At 33.6% G+C, this 23906-nt stretch overlaps 1 protein-coding gene across 1 annotated transcript; it reads right to left on the bottom strand.

Annotated features, from left to right (window-relative positions):
• Positions 1 to 21378: 21378 nt before the first annotated feature.
• LOC110917105 lies at positions 21379 to 23240 on the bottom strand. Its single transcript, XM_022161724.2, has 2 exons — positions 21925 to 23240; positions 21379 to 21613 (listed from the first exon to the last, which is right to left on the bottom strand). Exons 1-2 carry the CDS (start codon positions 23012 to 23014, stop codon positions 21573 to 21575), a joined length of 1131 nt encoding a protein of 376 aa, XP_022017416.1. The 5' UTR covers positions 23015 to 23240; the 3' UTR covers positions 21379 to 21572.
• Positions 23241 to 23906: the final 666 nt, after the last annotated feature.

Below are 23906 nucleotides of genomic sequence, written 5' to 3'. Positions count from 1 at the left end.
TCTTTTCAAAATCCTTATGTATTGCTGCTATGTTTTTCCATATTCCCGGTTGGTTTTTGTTTACTGGAATCAGCTCTTCTTTCCAGTTCCTGCCATGTAACGCTAAAATGACCTTGGCCCACAGATGCTCGTTATCGTCCCTAAGCCTCCACCACCATTTGAGAAGTAGTGCCATGTTTGCTTCTTTTATGCTTCCAAGCCCCAACCCACCCCTCTTTTTTGCCGTAATCAACCTCTCCCAGCCAACCCATCTTATTTTGCCGTTGGATTGCCCGCATCCCCATATGAACTTGCGTCTTATCCCTTCCAGAGTATTTACTACTTTCATTGGAGCCTTGTAGAGAGATAAATAGTATGTCGGCAGGTTACCAAGTACCGCTTTCGCTAGAATAACCCGACCCGCAAAGGACATGAATCTGCCTTTCCATCTTGATAATACCCCGTTGAACCGGTCCACCACCGGTTTCCAGCTAGCAACCCTATTCATATTGCCTCCCACAACCATCCCTAGATAATTGAAAGGTATAACACCATGGCTGCACCCGAGGGTCGTGGTCACCACCGACATCTGAGAATCGTCCAACCCCACACCGTATACCTTACTTTTAGACTGGCTAACTTTGAGACCAGAAGCAAGAAAAAAACAACGCAAAATTCTTGCAAGGTTCTTAGCTTGTTCACTGTTACCGTTGCCCACAAACACCACATCATCCGCGTAAAATAAGTGGGACACCGTGGGTCCCCCATTCGGGAGTTTAATGCCGCTAAACAGCCCCGACTCTGTCGCACGCTCCATAATTAAATTGAGAGATTCCAGTGCCAAGATAAAAAGGAATGGAGACAGCGGGTCTCCTTGTCTAAGACCCCTTTCGAATGCAAAACCAGACGAAGGGGAACCGTTGACTAAGACCATCGCTGAACCCGCATAGAGAATGCCCATTATCCAACACCTCCATTTGGCCGGAAAGCCCATGTGCATAAGGACTGTAACTAAAAACTTCCAATTTAGGCAATCGTACGCCTTTTCAAAATCGACCTTAAAGAGGGAAATAATGTTCTTCGATCTCTTGGCCCACGAGCAAAGTTCATTTAAAATCAAGGGGCTGTCAATAATATTCCTTCCGCTAATGAAGGCAGATTGTGTGGGGGAAACCAATCCGTCGATCACGGTTACAAGCCTGTTAACTAGAACTTTAGATACCACCTTATGAACTAGCCCAATCAATGAAATAGGCCGGAAGTCGTTGGGTATTTTAGGGTCGTTTGATTTGGGGATTAAAGCGATAAAAGATGCACCACTTGCCTTACATAGAGAACCATGGGTATGAAATTCGGTGACAACGTCAAAAAACGGGGACTCGAAAGAAGACCAAAACTTTCTAACAAAGGCGAATGACATCCCATCCGGACCCGGTGCTTTGTCGCCACCGCAGTCCCAAACAGCTGCTTTTAACTCTTCTTTTGTGAACGGCGCTATAAGGAAGCTTTGCTGGATCGGCGATAACTTTTTGAACCCTACATCCGATATTCTCGGCCTCGACTGCATTGGTTCCTTGAATCTTGATTTAAAGAACTCCCCGAACCTTTGTTTCACATCTTTTGGTTCTGTTATCCATACATTATCAACCTCTATACCGTTAATCCGATTTTTTGAGATGCGACTGTTAACCATTTTATGAAACAGAGAAGAGTTTTCGTCCCCATATTTTATCCACGTTGCTCTCGCCTTAATTTTCATCTCTTCAGCCTTTAATGCCTCGAAATTTTCGACGAGACTTAAAGCATCCAGTCTGGTCTTTTTTTCTTCCATATTCAGCAGGCGCGTTTCAGCAATTTTCTCTATCTTATCTATCATATTTTTTGCCTCGATCAGATTTCCCAACTCCAGAGACTTCACTTTAGCCCTCCAATCCTTAATCTCCTTCTTAATGATGATCAGTCGTTCCGCCATTTCTTTCCCTTTTGTTGGAGCCGTAACGTCTATGCTCATTGCTTTGGCCATTACTTCTCTCAAGTCCTTATCACAAAGCCAAGTATTAAAAAAGCGGAAGGGAATCGGCCCGTAATCATCCGAAACGGCCGAGAGCACTATGGGTCTATGATCAGATTTTTCCCTAGGCAGAGCGAGTAGTCTGGCATTTGGCCACTTGTCCAAGAAATTATCACACACCATAATCCTATCCAACTTACTGCTTTTTGACCCGTCTTTATTAATGTATGTGTGGTTTGGACCGCCCCCGCCCATGTTAAACTCCGACAGTCCCGCGAGCCTGATGAAATTGTTGAAGGCCAATGCGTTGTTTGCGTTGAACTCCGAGTTCGATCTCTCCTCGATGTATCTAACCTCATTGAAATCACCGAGCATGACTATGGTTCCTTCCAGCGAATTCCGAATCACTAGCAGTTCCTCCCACAAGGCTTTTCTACTAGCGTCATCATTAGGGGCGTAAATATTGAATACAAAGAAATCCCCCTCCTGCCCAATAATCTTCCCTCCAACCACAATGTAATTCCGTTTGGTGATAATCCGATTGCTTTTGAAAACCCCCGGATCCCACAATGATATCAATCCCCCAGATCTGCCAACCGCATGAACAATCGCTTTCTCACACGGGGTGTTATCCCACAATCGATTCGCTTGTACCTCAGACATATTACTAAGTTGCGTTTCTTGAATAGCGTAAAAACTTACCTTGTGTTTCATCAAAATTGAAATTATTCAAAGCCAACACAAGTATTAACTTCAAAATCGATTCGCTTTCTCACACGGGGTGTTATCCCACAATCGATTCGCTTGTACCTCATCGCTTGTACCTCAGGCTTTGAAATCCACATGTTTTAGATTGTATTGTATACATTTGTTATTTATTGATATTGGAATTGGAATTAATTCTGTCTAAAATCGTGTTTAAGTTGGAACGGAAAAAATTCCATTAAATTCCTTTACTTGAAGGAATTTAAGAATCCTTCAACTTACTCAAGGAATTCCAACAGAATGTTTAACAAATGAGAATAATATCCCTTAAAAATAAACTAATTTAATCAAATTAATTCTATCAAGCTATCACTATCGAATGATTTTTTTTAACTACATCACTATCGAATGATTTTTTTCTTAACTACAATCAAATGAAATTGTTAATGAAATTAATTCTTTTGTCAAGTTCCATTTATTTTTTCACGAGAAACAAAAGCTGAAAGCACTTTCAAAAATCGAAGTCAGAAACAAATAAAAATCATTGTTTAATGAGTTCATGAACTTCAAATAAATAATGCAACAAAGATTAAATTTCTGCCAGCAAACCATACATGATCAGACTGAAGACGGTCAAAGGCTTTTCCTTCGTAGGGGTGGGGTTAATTTTGTCTTTTGCGTTTTATAACTTTTTAATTTCCTTAACAAATTTACCTAACAAATTTTGTCTTTTGCATTTTATAACATTTTAAGTTTGTAATTTCAAATCCAATTCTATTTCCATTTTTCAATTCCATTACAAAACATTTTGTGAACCAAATGTCCCCTAAAACGGATTTTAATAATCCTAACTATTAGTAATTGGCCGGCAACGTTCCTAACTTAAAAAATAACCAGTGGTGGTCCCAGCTTTTCATATATTGTAAACCAATTAACCTTTACTAAAGCGAAAACGATAAGGGACAAAAAGAAATTAAGGCAATGTAAGTAAAGGTCTATTAGGCCTTTGGGTATACTTTAACCTAACTTAACTCCACCTAAGTGACACATCAACTTTTTTTCCTCATTTCACTTGATTTCACTCTAAGGAAATGGTTTAACATGTTAACACATAACTCATTTAATGCATTTTTACATAGGTTTTTGTCTAAATAGGAAATAATAATTAATTCAAATTCTTAACATTGGGTTAACATGTTAACACATAACTCATTTAATGCACTTTAACACAAGGAGGGAGTGGTTTGCAATTTTAGTTAACATGCCATGTCATTGTTAACACTCTAGATGTTAGAGTATACCCCATGGCCTTAGTTTACAATATGTGAATATGTGGGACCACCGCTGGCTATTTTTGAAGTTGGGGTCATTGCCGACTAACGCCTAATAGTTTAGATTATTAAAATCCATTATTCCCTAAAAGAATACATGGAATTAAGAAAGACCTAAAGCAGACGAGAAAAATAATAAACATTTCTGGATGATTAGGGTATTTAACTGGGTATAATATATAATCTTAAGAACCATATATTAAACGTATTAGAAACTTGAAATTATCATTATTGTTTTTCTAAAGATAAATTTCTTTAGTCATCATTTGTGGGACTTGAAATCAAAGCCTCTAAATCTAGGTGTTATTAAATACTTTGTTTTTACAAATGGGTCATCAAGCCCATCAATAAAAACTTGAAATAAGTTAGAACATATAATTGTTAAACGACTGCTAATGAAAAGCACCCGGTTATGATCCTGTGAGATGAATATTACAAGTTGGATTCTTGTTACCAAAACATGATAGTAAAATCACCCCAAAAACGATTTGAATTTTCTCAACTGCAGTGGCGGACCCAGGAATTTTTTCATGGGGGTGTGGAACATTTTTAAAAATGTTAGGCCCCTAGGTATATAAGTAAAAAAATCGGTTCGTATCGGGTCGGGTCGGGTCGGGTCATGTAAAACAAACGAACATCAAACTAAATTTATATAATCATCAAAAACATGTCAAACCTTGTTACAAACATAATTAAAACGTCGACGCCCTACGGTTTTTCATTTTTTGAAATCTACCCAAAACATCATCTAAAACTAATTTCTTAAGCAATTCTTTCTCTATATAACATAAGTTCATCGCTCCATAATATAATGTTTCAATTTTAATTTTAATTTTCAACTATTCAAGCTCTAGAAATCATAACGTAAGTTGTAATCACACTAAAAATATATAAACAACATAATCACCCTAAAAATCATCTAAACAACCATAAACAACGTCAAAACACACAAAATTTCAAACCTATTTAACAACTTTATTACCCTTTTTTCTCCTATAATATCAACCAAAATCATCAAAATAACAAACAAACTTACCCGTGTTCGGATTCCGGTTAGATTTAGCGTCAAACGACGGTGGTATGGTGGTTGATTACGGTGGTCGCCGGCTGCTAGACTGTTGTCACTGGGTGATGTTGTTCGTTGGCAGTGCAGGGACGCAAGAGAGAGAGAGCGGGAGAGAATTTCTAAAGGTTTTGGATTTTAATTATTTTATTATAGTTTGAAATATTGTTGGGTTTGGTTAATGAGCTAAGACTTAGTGGGCTAGCTAGTTAGGAAATTTATAAGGGGGTAAAGGTATGAGTATTTGGGTTTAGTTAGTTAGGTATTAAAAATTATATAATTTAGGTAGTATTTTTTTTTAAATAAGAGTTTACTAAAAAAAATTTAAAATCCAAATTGATAACACTTTTTACCTAAGGGCTGCGGACGAAAAATTTCAAGGTTGCGGTCGAAAAATTCCAAGGGGTGCGGACGAAAAATTTCAAGGTTGCGGTCGAAAAATTCCAAGGGGTGCGGACGAAAAATTTCAAGGGTGTGGTCGAAAAATTCCAAGGGGTGCGGACGAAAAATTCCAAGGGGTGCGGACGGGATTTTCGACGGAACTTAGCACTAAATTTTTTTTTCCCCGGGGTTGCGCCCGCCCACCTTGGACTATACTTGTGTCCGCCCCTGCTCAACTACATTTTTAATAATTCTATACTTTTGCAAATTTCAAACTTTTCTAATAATTTAAAAGGAAAACAGAATAGTTGTAACTTGTAAGAAGTGCATATGGGAAGTATAGTATAATTTTCAAAGATTCTTCAAATGCCATTTACACTAACCTAAGTTTCAGGAAGTGATTCGGTGTACGCATATAATGTATATGTGTGGGTTCTTAGGGGGGAAAAGTGAGACTGCACTAATTTTAACGTTATTTTACTAATTTCGTGAAAATAACGTTAAAAGCGACGGGCGACTAATCATGCATTATGTGGCAACGTTGATAGCCAAAAGAAAGGGGTATATACACAAATCAACCTTTGTCCCGATTGCTGAGTGTTATGTGCCTTATGTACAAGGCTTGATACAAAACTACACTGGAAGCAGCCTCTCTCTTTCTATGGGGTAGAGGTAAGGTTATGTACATCTTACCCTCCTTAGACAATAACTTAATTTTGCTATTGATAGGGTTTACTAAGTATGATGATGACTAACCTAAGATTGATTGCAAGCAACCTTTTGTAATACGAACACATAACTTTTGAAATTTAAATACTAAACACCAATTAAAATAATGAATTTAATAATATTCTTTTTATTTCCTCCAACCGACCACCCCCTTCTTCTTCTGTCAGAAACTAAAGGATCTCACACCGGATATGCTCAAAGTATTCAGTGACAGATTCAGAATTTTATTCTAATGGGTTTCTTTTAGTAAATTCTTTTTAATTCTCACTAATCTTTTTTAAATTCTATAAGTTTCTCACTAATCTTTTTCCATTTTTTCCAAACACACTGATTCCATTTTTGATAAATTCTCTTTAATGCGTACAAAGGAGGCAAATGAGGCATTATATAGGCAGGCCTTCAAAGACTACCTGATCTTTTATGTCCAACGACAACATTCCGGGCCCAACTACCAAGCAGCCCATCAACAATACCAAGCAGCCCATCAGCAATATTAGCTAAGCCCATTTATCTACTCAGCCCATACCTCACTAACAACAAATAAAACACATTAATGAAAAAAAATAACATATAAAAATTGAATATAAAGTATAAAACTAAAATATGATATGTACTTTTTTGACAACCTCTCAGTCTTATGCTTGAAACAAAGTAACAAGACTTAAATCACTTACACATTGTAACATCCCAAGAAGGTTACCAAACATCCAAAATATGAATTGGAATTAATTACAATTTTTCACCATGACCCCTCCAAGGTTAAGGAAATATACAAATGAACCTCATGATTTGGTTTAAGTTAAACACAACCTAAACTTATAAGTTATAATCATGTTTAATTCCTTAAATATTGTTACAATTTCGATTAGTATAACTTATTGTATTATTTGTGTATTTAGTACAAAAACTTATTAATTAATGTTTAATAAAATGTTTGGTGTTGGTCAATAATTATTTAATCACTTTTCCATCGTATTTACATTCAAATAAGATCCGAATAATAGTTCAATATTTATTATTTTTGGGTTTCTGAATTTTCGTATATTTCAATTCTACCCTCTAAAAAATGTTCGCCCTCAAAATTGCTAAGTAGATTCCCTTACAGAACATGTACAAATATCTTATGTCTAGATCATGGAGTATCAATCCATATGAATCAAGATTTAGAATTACTAAGTAGATTCCCTTACAGAACATGTACAAATATCTTATGTCCAGATCATGAAGTATCAATCCATATGAATCAAGATTTAGAATTAAAACCTCATAACTTAAAATTTAGATGGCCATGAAATAATATTATATCAAATTTAGACTCGACATAGTTGGTTCAGATAATTAGAAAGATTGTATATCAATATAAAAATAGGGTCGGATAACATAAAATACATTTAATTAGTTAGTAATGAAATTATTTAATTCACTAATTTACAGTTAGCAGTTTTTTATTTAATTTACATAATATTGTTATCTGACATTACTTTTACTACTCAAGATTAACCTTTTTAGTATATTAAAATAACCCCATCATCGAAATTGATGTTGTACAAAAACTACATGTTACGGTAACACATCTTATTAATTCAAAATTCAAAGTTCAAAATCAAATTTAGAGTATTCAAAAAAGGTCGACTTATTTAATATTATACATCTTAAATTTTAAGTCATTCAAATTAAAATGACACTAAGAGAAGTTTATATCTTAGTAGTGTGAATCATAAGCTAGTATATTATTAAATACTATAATGGTAATGATGATGACAGTAGTACCAACTTATTTTTTTCTTTTATATTCTATAATTTCTCAAAAATGAGCAAGTGTCTTTTGTCTATGAAATTAAGGCATCTAACACTTATGGAACTGACTTCCGGTTGCATAAAGGTGTATCACATACTAATTAAATAATACGGAGTTACCGACATGGCAAGGTAAATGAGGACCGAATCAAATTAAATGTAAATGCGATCAAAATCAAATAAAACAGATCGAAATTCGAAGTACCAAAACGTAAACAGATTCAAATATGCACCAATCTACATAATAGGAATCCAAAAGCACAAGTATGTACCCATAATTAACAATTACGTTCACGACCATAATTGTCAATCACCTTACATCAGTACCCTAAAGGTCCTCCAATCATGCATCAGTACCCTAAAGGTCCTCCAATGTTATAATTTTAAGAAATAGCGAGATGATAACTTAAATAAATGTGTCGATTCCGTAAGGATACATGTTACCGATATGGAACACCTCTTGAAGCATGTATGGCAGAAATGTCCTTGTGGCACGTAGTCGCCTCCTTTCAATGGCGTACTCCTTCGATTGAGTCATCGACAATGTTCCGAGTCATTCATGAACTCCATACTGATGATAGAATAATTTATCTGATACATTTGTGATGCAGAATATGGAAGTAGAAATCAATGATAAAAAGTCTCTAACAAATATATCAAAGATCACAAACTGATGATTACGAAGATTGATCAGAAGTCAAAATCCTAACCCAACATCTACCCATCAATTCATCGGTTTAGTTTTAAGGGTTTAGTTTTCTACAGGAAAAAGCCTTATGCCCGATACCATAAATGTAACACCCGAACCCGACTAGGGCTAGCGTGTCACTAATACATATATCAAATGCAAAAACTAATCCATAACATATAAAAAGTGCCTAACTACATTTTATTACATAACATAATCAAAGAATCTTGGTTAGCAACTTCCTAACGCTGCTCACTGATTCCCCAAATATTCTCCGATTACATGTAAAAAACACAAAAAGAAAAATACGACTGAGCCAAAAAGTGTTCAGTAACGGAGAAATCAACAATACAAGTAAAGTAAACGTAACAGAAAGCAAAACATAACATAACAGAATAGAGACTGAACTGAAACCGTTACTGATAAGGGAAATACAGATGTAGACACATGACTGATATTGAAACTAATACAAGAACCGATCTAAAACTATAATGGAAACTGATAAGGAAATAAAGTTATTCAGGTACATAACCGATACCGAACCTAACACAAAACCGATATAACCATTTTTTTTTGTATAAACGGGCTCATTTTAAAATATCGTTTAACAATGCAAATATTTTTAATATGAGATACTTGGCAAAACTATTTTATAATATTGAACATTAGAATTTTATCTAGATATAATAATTTATCATATTAAATAGCAAATCATTATTAGACAAAACTAACTAAGTATCCAACTTTGAAAAATTATATTTAAGAAGTAGAGTGATTTGAATAACCTGGATTTCTAAACAAAATACTTTATGATAAAGTCCGTAAACCGACATGGGAAGCAGATACCGAAACAAAGACAATACGTAAGCCGAAACTTTTAAAATTCATTTAAAATCGCACGATCTTTAAAAGAACGAATTTGTTGAAAACCAACACCGGAGCCTGCGTTTTGCAGCGGGGTCGTAGGAGGGTGTTGGCAAGGATGCATTTGTTACATGATACATCGATGGATTAATATAGACCATGTATGATTTAATCTAAACGATGGTTAAAATAAGCAATCAACATGGTTAATTATCATGTCTAGAGTTAAAAGTAAACTTGAACCATAATAAGGTAAATAAAAGATATTATTTTTTACCCTGGTATATATTTGAAGCGTTAATTTAGACCCTGTAGGCTTTATTCTAACTGATGATAAAAATAAGCAAGCGACACAGTTAAATAACATGTCTTGAGTTAAAAGTTAGATTTAATTATAATAATTTAAATAAATAATAAGTAAAATATAAAAATAAAATAAAAGAACATATATTTATTAAAAAAGAAAAAAATATATAACTTTATTAAACTTTAAATGTCGTATATAAGTTGTAACGTAAATCGTTTATAGAAAAAGAATTATAATTAAACTTCAATATTATAGATCTATTAAAGTTAAGGGTTTATTATTGTAAATCGTTTATAAAAATGAATTATTAGAGTTTATAGTTAAGCGTTTATTATCGTAAATCGTTTATAAAAACGAATTATTAGAGTTTAGGAGTCGTATAATAACTTTATTAAAATTTGGGTTTAGAGACATTAATTAATTAAAGAAAAAATAATAATATGGTAGTCGTACAACCAACATAGACCAATAATGAATTGTAAATTAATTAAAGAAATAATAAAAATAACAAGAACAACAATAATATAGCCTTAAACCAAAAAAAAGACCGATAATGAATTATTAGTGTTCACAATTAGAAATGCTATTGTATATAACTAGCATTTGAGCCTGCGCTTCGCAACATGGTCGTAGGAGGATACTGGCGAGGATGTATTTATTATGTGGTATATCGATAGATTACTATTAGTTCATTTAGGCTTTAATCTAAACTACCACAAAAATAAGCAAGCAAAACAGTTAATTAAACATGTTTAGAGTTATTTGTTTTTAACTAAACTAGGTTGAATAAAAAAACAAAATTAAATTTGTTGTATGGTGTATTGAACTGTTAATATAGGCCATTAAGACTTTAATCGAAACAACGTTGCGGCAAGGACGTGGTGAAAGTTCGATCAATATTGCACACCACGAAAAAGGATAAAGAAAACAAAAAAAGGTATTAAAATTAACCAAAACAACATCTACATGTGTTTGGTTCATTGTAGTTACGGCTCGGATCTAAACATAAAAAAGTAACAACGCAAAAGTATATCGTAATTTAAACAAACTGTGATCGTACACCGGTATCAACCATGCAAAAAAAAAAATCACATTGATATGGCAATAAAAATAAGCATGTTATTAATTGCGTAACATAACCAAGAGATTTTAACAACAAAAATAATATATATATATATAGAGGAAGGTTAACGTACATTACAGCTTAACACATCACGTACGACAGGTAATTACGCACGTTCATTTTAAAATCACGCACGTTATAACTCAAAAATCCAAAATCACGCATGTTGAAACACAATAATCACGCATATTGAAAACATTAATCACGCATGTTATAGAACAAATCACGCACGTTGTTGTACGTGAAGTATGTTAAGCCGTAATGTACGATATACTTTATATATATATATACACATATATATATATATATAGGAAGGTTAACATATATTATGGCTTAACGTACATCACATACGACAGGTAATTACGCACGTTCATTTTAAAATCACGCACATTATAACTCAAAAATCCAAAATCACGCATCTTGAAACACAATAATCACACCTATTGAAAACATTAATCACGCATGTTATAAACAAATCACGCATGTTGTCGTACGTGAAGTACGTTAAGCCGTAATATACGATATACTTTATATGAGTAGGAGTTGGGTGGAAAGTGTGTTTTTCCTAGAAAGTCTAGGAAGCAATAAGAAAGCGACATGTGGCATTGAAGGATTTTATCTAAAAGGGCATTTATGTACTTTCACAATCTATTTTTATTTTAGGAAATTACCTTCAATAACTAACTATCCATAAATTTTGGAATTTTTTGTTTTCGATTTTTGATCTCACTTAATATCAATCATTCCTTCGTTTTCTTGCTGGAATCTATCAGCATGTTCTTGGTACTGTGTTTTAACATTCAGATTCATACAGCTGTGTTTTAACAGCAAGCAGATTCATACAGTTGTGTTTTAGCATTCAGATTCAAACAATTGTGTTTTAACAGCAAGCAGATGCATACAGTTGTGTTTTAGCATTCAGATTCATACAGTTGTGTTTTAACAGCAAGCAGATTCATACAGTTGTGTTTTAGCATTCAGCTTCATACAACTGTGTTTTAACAGCAAGCAGATTCATACAAATGTGTTTTATCATTCAGATTCATACAACTGTGTTTTAACAGCAATTCAGATTCATACACCTGTGTTTTAACAGCAAGCAGATTCATACAAATGTGTTTTATCATTCAGATTCATACAGCTGTGTTTTAACAGCAAGCAGATTCTTGACGCTGTGTTTTAACAGCAAGCAGATTCTTGACGCTGTGTTTTAACAGCAAGCAGATTCTTGACGCTGTGTTTACATGCCTCTCTACAATCATCAATTAAACAGAAAAAACACAACCAAGTTACAAGCAGATTAAGACCGAAAACGTATATGCACTTCAAGAACGTTAATCACAACACAAGATATGAATACCTAGTGAAGAAAAGAAGTATCAACAAGCCTTGGAACCGAAATCTGAATGCTTTTGGGGTCCTGTTTTGCGTCGCCAACAGCAAGGGGGAGTAGAGATCGCAGGTTTATTATGTTTAGGGTTGGATTGGAGAGAGAAAGAGAGAAAATCAAATCAATAATGGAGAGAGAGAGGGAAAATCCCATGAAAGTAGGGATTGCAGTTATCTAATTGATTTAAAAAAACGGCCATTTGACAAAATTGCCCTTATTCATTTAAAACAATCAATTAATTAAACTCAAATATTACAAGATTGCCATTGATTTAATCTCAACCCTTAAACACACCAATCGGATGGACCAGATCGCTTCCTAGACTTTCTAGGAAAAACACACTTTCCGTGCTAACCCTACTCTACTTTATATATATATATATATATATATGTATATATATATATATATATATATATATATATATATATATATATATAGGGTAGGGTTCCGACGTGAACAACCTCCCAAGAGTGAACTGCGTGAACAGATCTGGACCCTTGATTTCCTTTTTAGTTATTAAGGGTAGGATTGTAATTATATAAAAAATTAGATTTAAATCATTATTTTAATAATTGAATTAAGTTACATCTTTCCTATTTTAAATTCATTATCCACATTATGTTTTATTTATTAATAAGATAATCATCAAAACAAACAACAAATCACCAAATTTCAATTTTAATTTTTATTTCAGATTTCATCACCAGAATTCAAATTTTGAATTTTAAGATCCACGTAACCTTCATATTTCAACGGTATACACATGTGTACTTGGATATAAATAGAACAGTACACATGTGTACTCAGCATCGTACATATGTGTAATTAGCTACATAATACATACATAGAAACAATACCTGTAAAACTATTTTATATTTAACAAATTACAAGTTCCATAATGTTTTCCAAACCAAACAAAAAAAAAACATATAATTACTAGTTCCAGTTTCGTAGAAACAATAAACCCAACATAATCGGAAAAACAAAAAACATAATCTTTTACAATTATTCGCCACGTTGTATGCTGAATCATCCTTATCAACCAAGCAAACAAACATATGTGAATCATCCTTGTCGACCTCATACGTGAATCATCCTTATCGACCTTCCATCTCCACTTTTCTTGTTACGACATCTCCTATAATAGCACAAAAAACTCATCAACTAATATTTTGCATAATTCACAAGTGTACATCAACAACCTTACACATTCAATACACAAAAAATTCTGAGATATCACAAAAACAGACGCTACACACATGTGTACATCGCTTTAAAATCAGAATACACATGTGTACAACGCAATAAAAACAGAGCAAAGTCAGAATACACATGTGTACAACGCATAAATTTGGGCACTCTACCAAGTGTGCGACATGTTCACATCAAACAACATTATTATGAACATAGGAACAATCAGTTTGTGCTTAACATTTGTAATCATACTAGCATTCAAACGTCAATCCTAATCCACATGAAATTGACTACATGATATCATAGATCCACATAAATCCTAGTCTATAAATTTCACGACTTTTCATCACAAGTGGTGCTAACTATTAGATCTATCAACCCATTATTTCTAATGAATTTTGATACACAATTCAAATAAAAAAAATCATATTATGTAGGAGTTTCAAAGGACACATTTCACAGTCATGACGCACATCCTTGTTTCAATAAATCAACAAACATATATGTAAATGCCAAAACTAACAGTTTGTTATCAACATGTGCACACTTTCCTTTCACAATCAAAATCACAATGGATTAAAGGCAAACAATCGGCTTCCAGATCAAGCATACTCCAACAACAACCATTTTACTCTATTCCCAATTTTATATTTAAAACAGCTTATTACTATCACACAAATTATCTGCAAATATGATTTTAACTACGGGCCACAAGATTTCCAAGATATATACTTCACAACAATTTAACAATTCTCTATATCTTAACCAAGACTTACAAGCGTAGGCAATTTATACACATTGGCCAAGATAGTTAACTACTGTATGTACCCAAACTTCAAGTATGCAAGAAACATCTTATTTCTCTTTTAAAATCATATACATAACAGATACCTTAACAAATATTCACCGATGACAAATACCTCACTAACCGAGGGACTTCGTGACAAGGGGGAAGGTGCCCTGTTGCCACCGTTCATCGCCGCCGCGTCCGAACCCCTAACCGCAGCCGCCGTCACAGACGGCTCCACCGCCGTTGTACGCCGTTGAACCACAGTCGATTACTTCTCTCCCTCATCAACTCTTCTAATCTTTTCCGTTCTTGTTGATGTCGGCGATGCAGTCCGGCGACCTTCGATCTCCACTTTTCCTGTTGATGTCGGTAATGCAGTTCGGGCGATGGATCTGTGTGGTGTGGGATTTTCTTTAATGTTGGCTTTGATATGTGAGAGAAAGATATTTGTGGGATTTTGAAACCTAAACGTAGATATAAATGAGATTTATGCAATCAACATGATATGGAGATTACATATTTACCCTTATTAGCTTAATTAAATAGTATCAAATAACCTAATAATTAAAATCATGCCACCCATTCAAAATATCAAGATCCTAATAATCAATGGTCCAGATCAGTTCACGCAGTTCACTCTTGAGATTTTGTTCACGTTTGAACCTAATCCTATATATATACATATATATATATATATATATATATAGGATAGGGATCATGAGTGAACAACATCCTTGGTTGTGAACCTTGTGAACTAATCTCAACCATCCATTTGTTTTTTTATGAAAAGGATAGGATGGTAATTTTACATTTATTTTTTTATTAATTCATAATTCTTTCTCTTAAATAATCAGTTACACTTCCTATATTTACGAAATTATGAGATTTTCGCTTACTTTATTCCTTGATTCCTTTCTATCTTGAAAAAATTTGCGAAATTCTTTATCTCATCTGTTCAATTTTTAGTTATGAACATCAGATGGAAACTCAAATACTAATGAATCCCTGAATCAAATATCCAAGACGCAAGACGTAATCTAAGATGCAAAATCTGCTCCCGCCGAAGAACAAAAATTGACCCTGCTTTGCTGCTCTCTTAAGTAATCAAGGTACACAATAATTCACGTAATGGTTTCATCTTTCTCTGATTTGTGTCCGATTGTGTTTAGGTTTCTTGGTTTATCCCTTTTTTTATTCAAGTTTAATCTAGGGTTTGAAGTTCATATTTGGTACAATAAAGCTTGAATTGTTGAATTTTTTTTGTGTATTAGTTGCTGGATATAAGTTACATGTCTTTTTTGTGAAGAATTTGTTTCCGATTAAGTCGATTTCCAGTGTGTCTCTTCTTTCTTCAACCAATAGATGATGTTCTATTTGGTTCCAAAAAATCTTACATTTGGGGCTTATTTTGTGTTTAATATTCTGGGATTATGATAGATGATGTTCTGTTTTTTGGTATAAAATGTTTATGTACTGAGTAGAGGCGTATTCAAAATAAATTAATACACTTGTGGACGCACATGAACATTTGTTGTAACATATCTTGTTGCTTTGTTACTGAAAAAAGCTTTTTTGGTATGGGATTTGCAAACAAAGGTTGCAGCTGTACACATATGCATACAGTTGATGTACACATATGTGTAAGTTTGTTGTACACATAACCACATCCATTTACACTTGTACACTATAACCACATCCATTTACACTTGTGTACTTCAAATTGTTGTACACAATAACTACCGTAACCACAAGTGTACACCGAAAAATTATCACCAACATATGAAGAACATCTTCATCCCCCAAACCATGGCTAGAATCAGAATTTCCGGCGACAGAGTGCACTGTCGAACAACCGATTCATAACCCACATTCAGACGGCACAATGTTATCATGAAATCGATTGAAAACTCAGCAAAAATTACATTCTTATACGAACATCGTTGTATTTAACATATAAAACAACACCATATTGATTCCAAACAAACCGATTGAACAAACCCTAACTCATCGATTATAAAAAATTAAACGAAATTAACACTAACGTTCATCAATAATCAGTGTAATGAAGTATAAACTTACTTTCGTCAACCCTAGCTTCTCTACCGTCTCCGGATTGCTTCTCCATCATGATTCTTCTAATCGCTGTTTAGGGGTTTTTGAAAGAGCCTCTTCTGAAAAGTATCTAGATTCCAGGATATTTAGTTAGAATTTGATAGATAGTAACTATTATTACGGGTGAGAGATGTATCTCAGTATCAAATCCTAACAAATCGACCCTTGTTTCCATTTTTAAAATGATTGTAATTTGACTAAAATAACCCCCCTATTAATAATACCTATTATATTTTAATACATAATTAATAAATTGATTTAAAATCTAATCTAAAGATCTAACAAAACCAATGGCTAGGATTTGTTCACTTTGTTCACAACTTAACCCTTGTTCACTCTAGAACCCTTTATTGCGAGAATCGCGAGAACCAGTGTGAACACAAACAGTAATTCCTAAAAAAATCTAAAAAACACCCAAAAAAATTTTTTCATTTTTTTTTGGAAAAATCGCTATATTTTGTTAATAAAAAAATAAAAAAAATCCAAAAAAAAAAAAAATCGAGTAACAGTTATCCATGCACATGTGCATATGTATCATTTTTTTGTCAAATTCCGTAATTCATTACAAATAATAGTCAATTGCACTTTCATTTACACTGCCACGTGTAATACACTACTTTTTACGTTAACAATATTAGAAATGCACATGTGCATCTATATGTATCAACATGAAATAAGGTGTTTTGGTACACTACTTTCTCTTTCATCTATCATTCCATCCATAATACACAAGCATGCACATGTGCATTTTTGTCATTTCTTTGACAAATTCCGTAATTCATTACACATATTAGACAATTGCACTTTCATTTACACTACCATATGTAATACACTACTTTTTACATTACCAATATTAGAAATGCACATGTGCATTTATATGTATCAACATGAAATAAGGTGTTTTGGTACACTACTTTGAATACACTTTCCCTTTCATCTATCATACCATCCATAATACACTACCATTACCTCCTACCATCCATAATACAATACCATTACGTCCTACCATCCATAATACAATACCATTAACAATATTTTCACTTTATTACATGTATGTAAACACCATTTATACCCATCCAATCAACACATTACATCATAAATTGACAACTATAACCAAACCATCAACCACTAGATATAACTAACCAAAAACATGTATATGGGCCTACTTCTCCATTCAAAATCACAAACTTTTTGTTACAAAACACGTTATATCATGGTTATACCTAATGATGCACATGTGCATTTTGAATATTGGTAATGTAAAAAGTAGTGTATTACTAATGGTATTGTAAATTAAAGTGGAATTGTCTATTCCTGATAACGTATTACCGAATTTGTCGAAGTAATGATACATATGCACATGTGCATGGATAACTGTTAGTCGAAAAAAAAAAGTTTTTTTTTTTTTTTTTTTTTTTTTTTTTTTTTTTTTAGGTAACGAAATATAGCGATTTTTTGAAGAAAAATATTATTAAAAAAAATAAAAAAAATTTTTGAGTGCTTTTTTTTATTTCTTTTAGATTTTATTTTGTGTTCACATTGGTTCTCGCGGTTCTCGCAATAAGGATGGTTCTCGCATAAACCTTACCCTATATATATATATATATATATATATATATATATATATATATATATATATACTAAAAGAATAATAAAATCTTAATATGAATAATAATGGGTGAACCAATATGATAATAGCAATGTTCACGTTTGAAAATGTTACTTTAATTAGGAATATTATCTTCAAATAATTGTTTAGATTCAAAAACAATATCTATTACTTAATCAAATTTCATAAGTTAAAATTTAATTAAAATAACAATAACAATAACAATTTTTGTAACTTTGAAAATATTTAATAAACAAAACAATTTAGTCAAACTGAGTTTAAAACAAAAATAGTTAAATCCTTGTGAAAAAATTTGTAAACTGATACGAAAAAAGCAATTTCAAAAACAAATATTAAAACAGACACTAAAAGAGGTATTGAGATGATAAGACAAACGCTTAAAAAATACTGAAAATAGATGCGGGCATACACAAAATTGTAAGTCCCCTAGACCCCCTGGATTGATAACGAACATCAACATTGCACTTGATTCAAGATATGAAACATCAAAGTATGAACAAGATAGAAAGATGTAGAAGATGAAACCCTTTATTATTGAATCAGTCATCACAAGTTACACAAACCAAAAGAGTACACATCATCTACAAGTTGGTTTAGATCACAAAGATCTAAACCTTGCTTTCTCTCACTAACACATAATATCCCCCTCTTTCTCTAGAATCCCACACACTGATGGAGGATGGCTGGGATTTGTGAGAGGTGTACCAAGCTCTAAAGGATTGCCCTAATCTACCCTATACAACACATATATATAGACTAGGGACTAAACCCGGACAAAACATATTGTCCGGAATACAAAATAAATAATTCGGACAACAATAATAATCAACGTAATCCGAGTTTAACATCATAAACTCGGAACTGATAAAGCTTCCGAATTCTTGGCTTGGCTTGGACTTTGTTGACCGTTGACCAGAACTGATAAAGCACAGTTATCGGGCAGGAACTGCACTTACAAAAATTAAATGTATAACACGAAGTCCGAATCTAAATCAGAAACTAATACTAATACTGACATGAATACTGATACAAAACTAATATGGGTGATGAAGCGGACATGTTCAACCAATGTAGAAACAAACCCAAATCAGAGATAGATGCATAATAAAATACAAAAAACATAATCAGAAACTGAACGTATCAGAAACATAATCCGGTTTACAACCAGAACCATAATCAGATGCATATATAACAAAATAAGTCATGTAACACAGAAGCACCCAGAGCCAGAATCAGAGGGGTACACAAGTATCTACTCTATGCACCAATGAGATGGAGAGTGTTGCGTGCACCCATTATTCCATCTCCAGAAGCCAGAAAAAGAACTAGGATCGATCCATACACCTCTGAGTGCCCAAGGTGCTACATAAGCACATGCTAAATCAGTTAAAAAAAAGAATTGGGATCGATCCATACGCCTCTAGGTGTACTGGAATAACTAAACACGCAATACCAATAACTAAAACATTTTTTTCTAAAAGAAAGACATGTGATTGGTTGCAAAAGGTGATGACCCCACAACAAAAGCCCCTTCCCTCGTTAAGTCCGTTAACCCAATGACAACCACCCCATTGGCTCCCTCCATTAGCTATGTTGTGTTGTGTGAATGTCGTTAATGAGAGAGGTGTCACCTCTCCATTATTCCACAACGCATGGTCTAAGGTATAGAGTTAAAAGTTCATATTAGACAAATAATCATTTTCACATTTATAAAGCAAGTTAGTTATGTATAAACTGTAGAGTGATCCATCTATCTATGGCTGATGATCGGTGTATATTTGCATGTGTTAAAATAAACTCTAACAACTTCAAAAGCAATTCAAAATTTTATGCATGCCCCATTGCTTCTGTAAAGCAATTCAATCCATGATTAGTGGAACAACTAAACATACCAAATCTTAATTCTATTAGCCGAACAACATAACAAAACAGAAATTCACAACTCAAAACAACTCAAAACATTCTACCACACAACTCTATCATAAGGGTTCAAAACATTCTACCACACAACTCTATCATAATGGAAAATCAGCGTGGTAAAAAAATTACTTGCCATGTTCATAATTGAATTGGTTTTCATTGTTTTTGCAATGTTTTTGTGTCTTTGTTTAGATGAGGTAAAAGTGTAATCATATTATTTTTCAACACATGGCATCCAATTATATGTGAGGACCAGGTTGCTCTTTGTCAAAAACCTTTGATCAGCAAAATTATTCTATTACCATCTTACCCTCCAATTTTTTTATTGTTATGTTTAAATCTATGCTAAGTGCATATATAATTAAATCATAAGTCAAATAAGGCGAATGCAAGTATATGATAAAAGTTTCATTTACGAGCTGACTTGATAATGGAACAAGTTTAAACTCATGCACTAGAACTTGAAATTTGACTTTTTGAGATAAATAATCACTTACATTATGGAGAGTTTCTACAAAGAAGACAACCATGGCAATACTTCTTCTTGGAATATTGAGCTCGCAAAGGTACATATTACTCTACTTTCTAGTTAACTCTTAAATCTAGTTACCAATGGTAACAAATAAACAAGATGAAGACTCGTAAATCTAGTTACTCTCTGAGATTTATGTTTTCAGGTTACTCTGATTTTAGGTTTCTCGACGCACACCTCTAAACATAAACATATTACATGGTATGTTGAATGATATAAGCTTAAATGAGGATTTCCAGATTAGAAATCTTAAGAAGTTAATAGAAGATAACTGTTTCCTATTAACAAGATATTATACCTATTATTTGTGTGCTAGATAAGATAGATCGGTACACGATAATAATAATGGAAGAAGAGGTCTAACATGAAAGATAAGAGCATTTCAGACTAGCCAAAGATGACTTGCTAAAAATCAACCTCAAAAGTTGTGTCATTGTATGGGTACAATTTACAACATTTTAGTACATGATTTTAGGCAAGTCATCCTTGGCTATCCAAATCGCCCTTTAACCTTCATATAAGGCCTCTCTTCATTGCCATTTCATCTTCCGCATTACACTCATTCCAAATCTATCACAAGAAGAAAAAATAGACAAAGCATTTCAAGTAACAACGTGTTATACTAACCGTCACACTATGAACCATCAGATATAACATCCCCCTCTTTTATCGTTGTCTATTTTCTGACACATTGCACTCTATTGTCATGCTTATAGCTATTGAGTGACATCCATTTATAAAGGACTCAAGAATATGAGAATATGTGAAGTCGCAACAAGTATTATCCCGACCCCTACTCAAGTAAAGGAGAAGATGTTGTTGACTGTATATAAGTCAATTTCTATTTTGACTAGCTTTATAGTGTTTTTACCATTTTACCCCTCATGTATTTAATTAGTTAGTTTGTTAATAAGTTGGTTAGTGAGCTGGTAATCTGTTAGAGAGAGCTGATGATGTATACAGTATATATATTAGGGCTTGTATTACTTGGTCATTCAATAAAAAATTGATTCAATCCTCTCCAAATTACATGGTATCAGAGCCAGTGGCTTCTTCATTGAAGGGGCCTGTAACAAGCAACACTTGTTAGAAAAATACACTATCCCATTGGTGTCAGCACAAAGTTTAGACACTGAAAGAAGATTATGTTTGAAATCTGGTACAAACAAGACATTATGAAGAGAGAGTTCATGACTGAGATTTACAGTCCCATATTGATGAATTGTGATAACATGACCATTAGGAAGACTGATTAAGAATGGTTTTGGAACAGGTTTAAGATTTGTGAACAATTTTGCATTATGGCACATATGATCACTAGCCCCTGTGTCAATAATCCAATTACTATGAAACGTTGTTGAGTTGCAAGCCATCATACCTGCGAAATTAGCATAGCTAAGAGAGGTAGTAGGCTGTGCATTTGATTCTTTGTTCAACTGAGTTCTTTGTAGTAATTGCATGAGTTCATTATACTGCTGAACAGTGATAGAAGGGCCAGTAGGTGCATTTTCTTGTAAATCGTTTGAAAGAAAAGGATTTGTAAATTCTTGATTAGACAGATCCTTCTCATCCCCTACCATATTAGCAGCACCACGTCTAGACTTTGTAAACTTGAAATCTTTAGGAAAACCAATAAGCCTATAGCATTTACTTGCATGATGCCCATTTTTTTTGCAATTTGAACAAATAATAGATTTCTTGTTATCATATCTGCTGTATTGAGTACTATGAATTTGAGAACTAACATTCATAGAGGCGGATTCAGAATGAAACATAGAAGCCGCATGAATTTCACGTTGCTTCTCATCTTGAATAACAAGTGAATACGCTTGATTTAGTGAAGGTAAAGGTTGCATCATTAGGATATTACCTCTAACTGTGTCATAACATGAGTTCAGCCCCATTAAGAACTGCATCAGACGCTGATCTTCATCTCGTTTAGCAATCAGATGAGCCGTAGCACAGGTACATGGTGGAATCACATTAATGGCATTCAATTCATCCCAATTTGTCTTGAGTTTAGTGAAATATGTTGCAACATCGCAATTGCCTTGAACAATTTCACACAAATTCTTCTGTAGCTGGTAAAATTTGGCGCCGTTCACTTGACCGTAACGATCATTCAATTCCATCCACAGCTGATGTGCAGATTCAACATACAATACACTTGCACCAATTTCTCGTGACAAGCTGTTCAAGATCCAGGATATTACCATATCATTGCAACGATTCCAAAGATGAATTTGAGAAGAAACATTAGGCTGAACAAACTGACCAGTCACAAAACCTAATTTGTTTTTGGCTGAAAGTGCGATAGTCATAGCTCGCTTCCAAGCACCAAATCCAGTTCCATCGAATGATTTTGAAACTAATATCATGCCAGGATGATCAGAAGGATGCAGGTAAAGAGGATTAGACGAATCGATCGTCATTGATGTGTTAATTGTTTCGCTACTTGTATCAGACATGATTGAAGAAGAAAGATCTGAGAAACGTGAAGCGAAATGAACAATTTGAGATGAAATTGAATCGATTGACTGGTGAATTTGTGAAATTGAAAGGATGTGACGGTTGATTATGCGAATAGTCTTCGATTTCAATGTGATTTTGGATGAAATTGATACGAACAAGACGAACAAGACGAATTAAAAAAAAACAAAGAGAGAATCAATTGAAGATCTTGATTACCGAGAGAACTTGTAACGATGAAGCCACTGGCTCTTGGTAACCTTCTTGATGGGCTGTACATCCTCAAAGCAAGCAATATCTCATTCACTTGTCATTCTTTGTTTAGTACTTCTAAATGTAATTCTGTTGTTACGAATTCTGTTTGGCATCATAGACTTGGCCACTTGCCATCTTATAAGATGAAACAATTGAATGTTCTTTCAAATAAATCAATGGATTCTATTGATCATTGTACTATTTGTCCTAAGGCTAGGCAACATCGTTTGCCATTTCCTAATAGTACCAGATCTACATCTGCAATTTTTGATTTAATTCACATTGACATTTGGGGTCCTTACAATACATCAACCTACAATGGTTATAAGTATTTTTTAACCATTGTAGATGATTTTAGTCGTGCTACTTGGACCCATCTGTTAGCAACCAAGGGAAATGCTTTTTCTGTTCTTCAAGGTTTTATAGAAATGGTTGCTACACAGTTTCATGCCAGAATTAAATGTATTAGATCTGATAATGCATTTGAATTAGGCACTAGTCATAAACATGCAGAATATCTTCTGAGTAAAGGTATTCTTCACCAGACCAGTTGTGTTCATGTCCCTCAACAAAACGGTGTTGTTGAGAGGAAACACAAACATCTGTTAGAAACTTCAAGAGCCTTGTTATTTCAGT

The sequence above is a fragment of the Helianthus annuus genome, chromosome 16 (assembly GCF_002127325.2).
Source record: "Helianthus annuus cultivar XRQ/B chromosome 16, HanXRQr2.0-SUNRISE, whole genome shotgun sequence".
Classification (NCBI taxonomy): Eukaryota; Viridiplantae; Streptophyta; class Magnoliopsida; order Asterales; family Asteraceae; genus Helianthus; species Helianthus annuus.
This window is presented reverse-complemented; position numbering and strand designations above follow the sequence as displayed.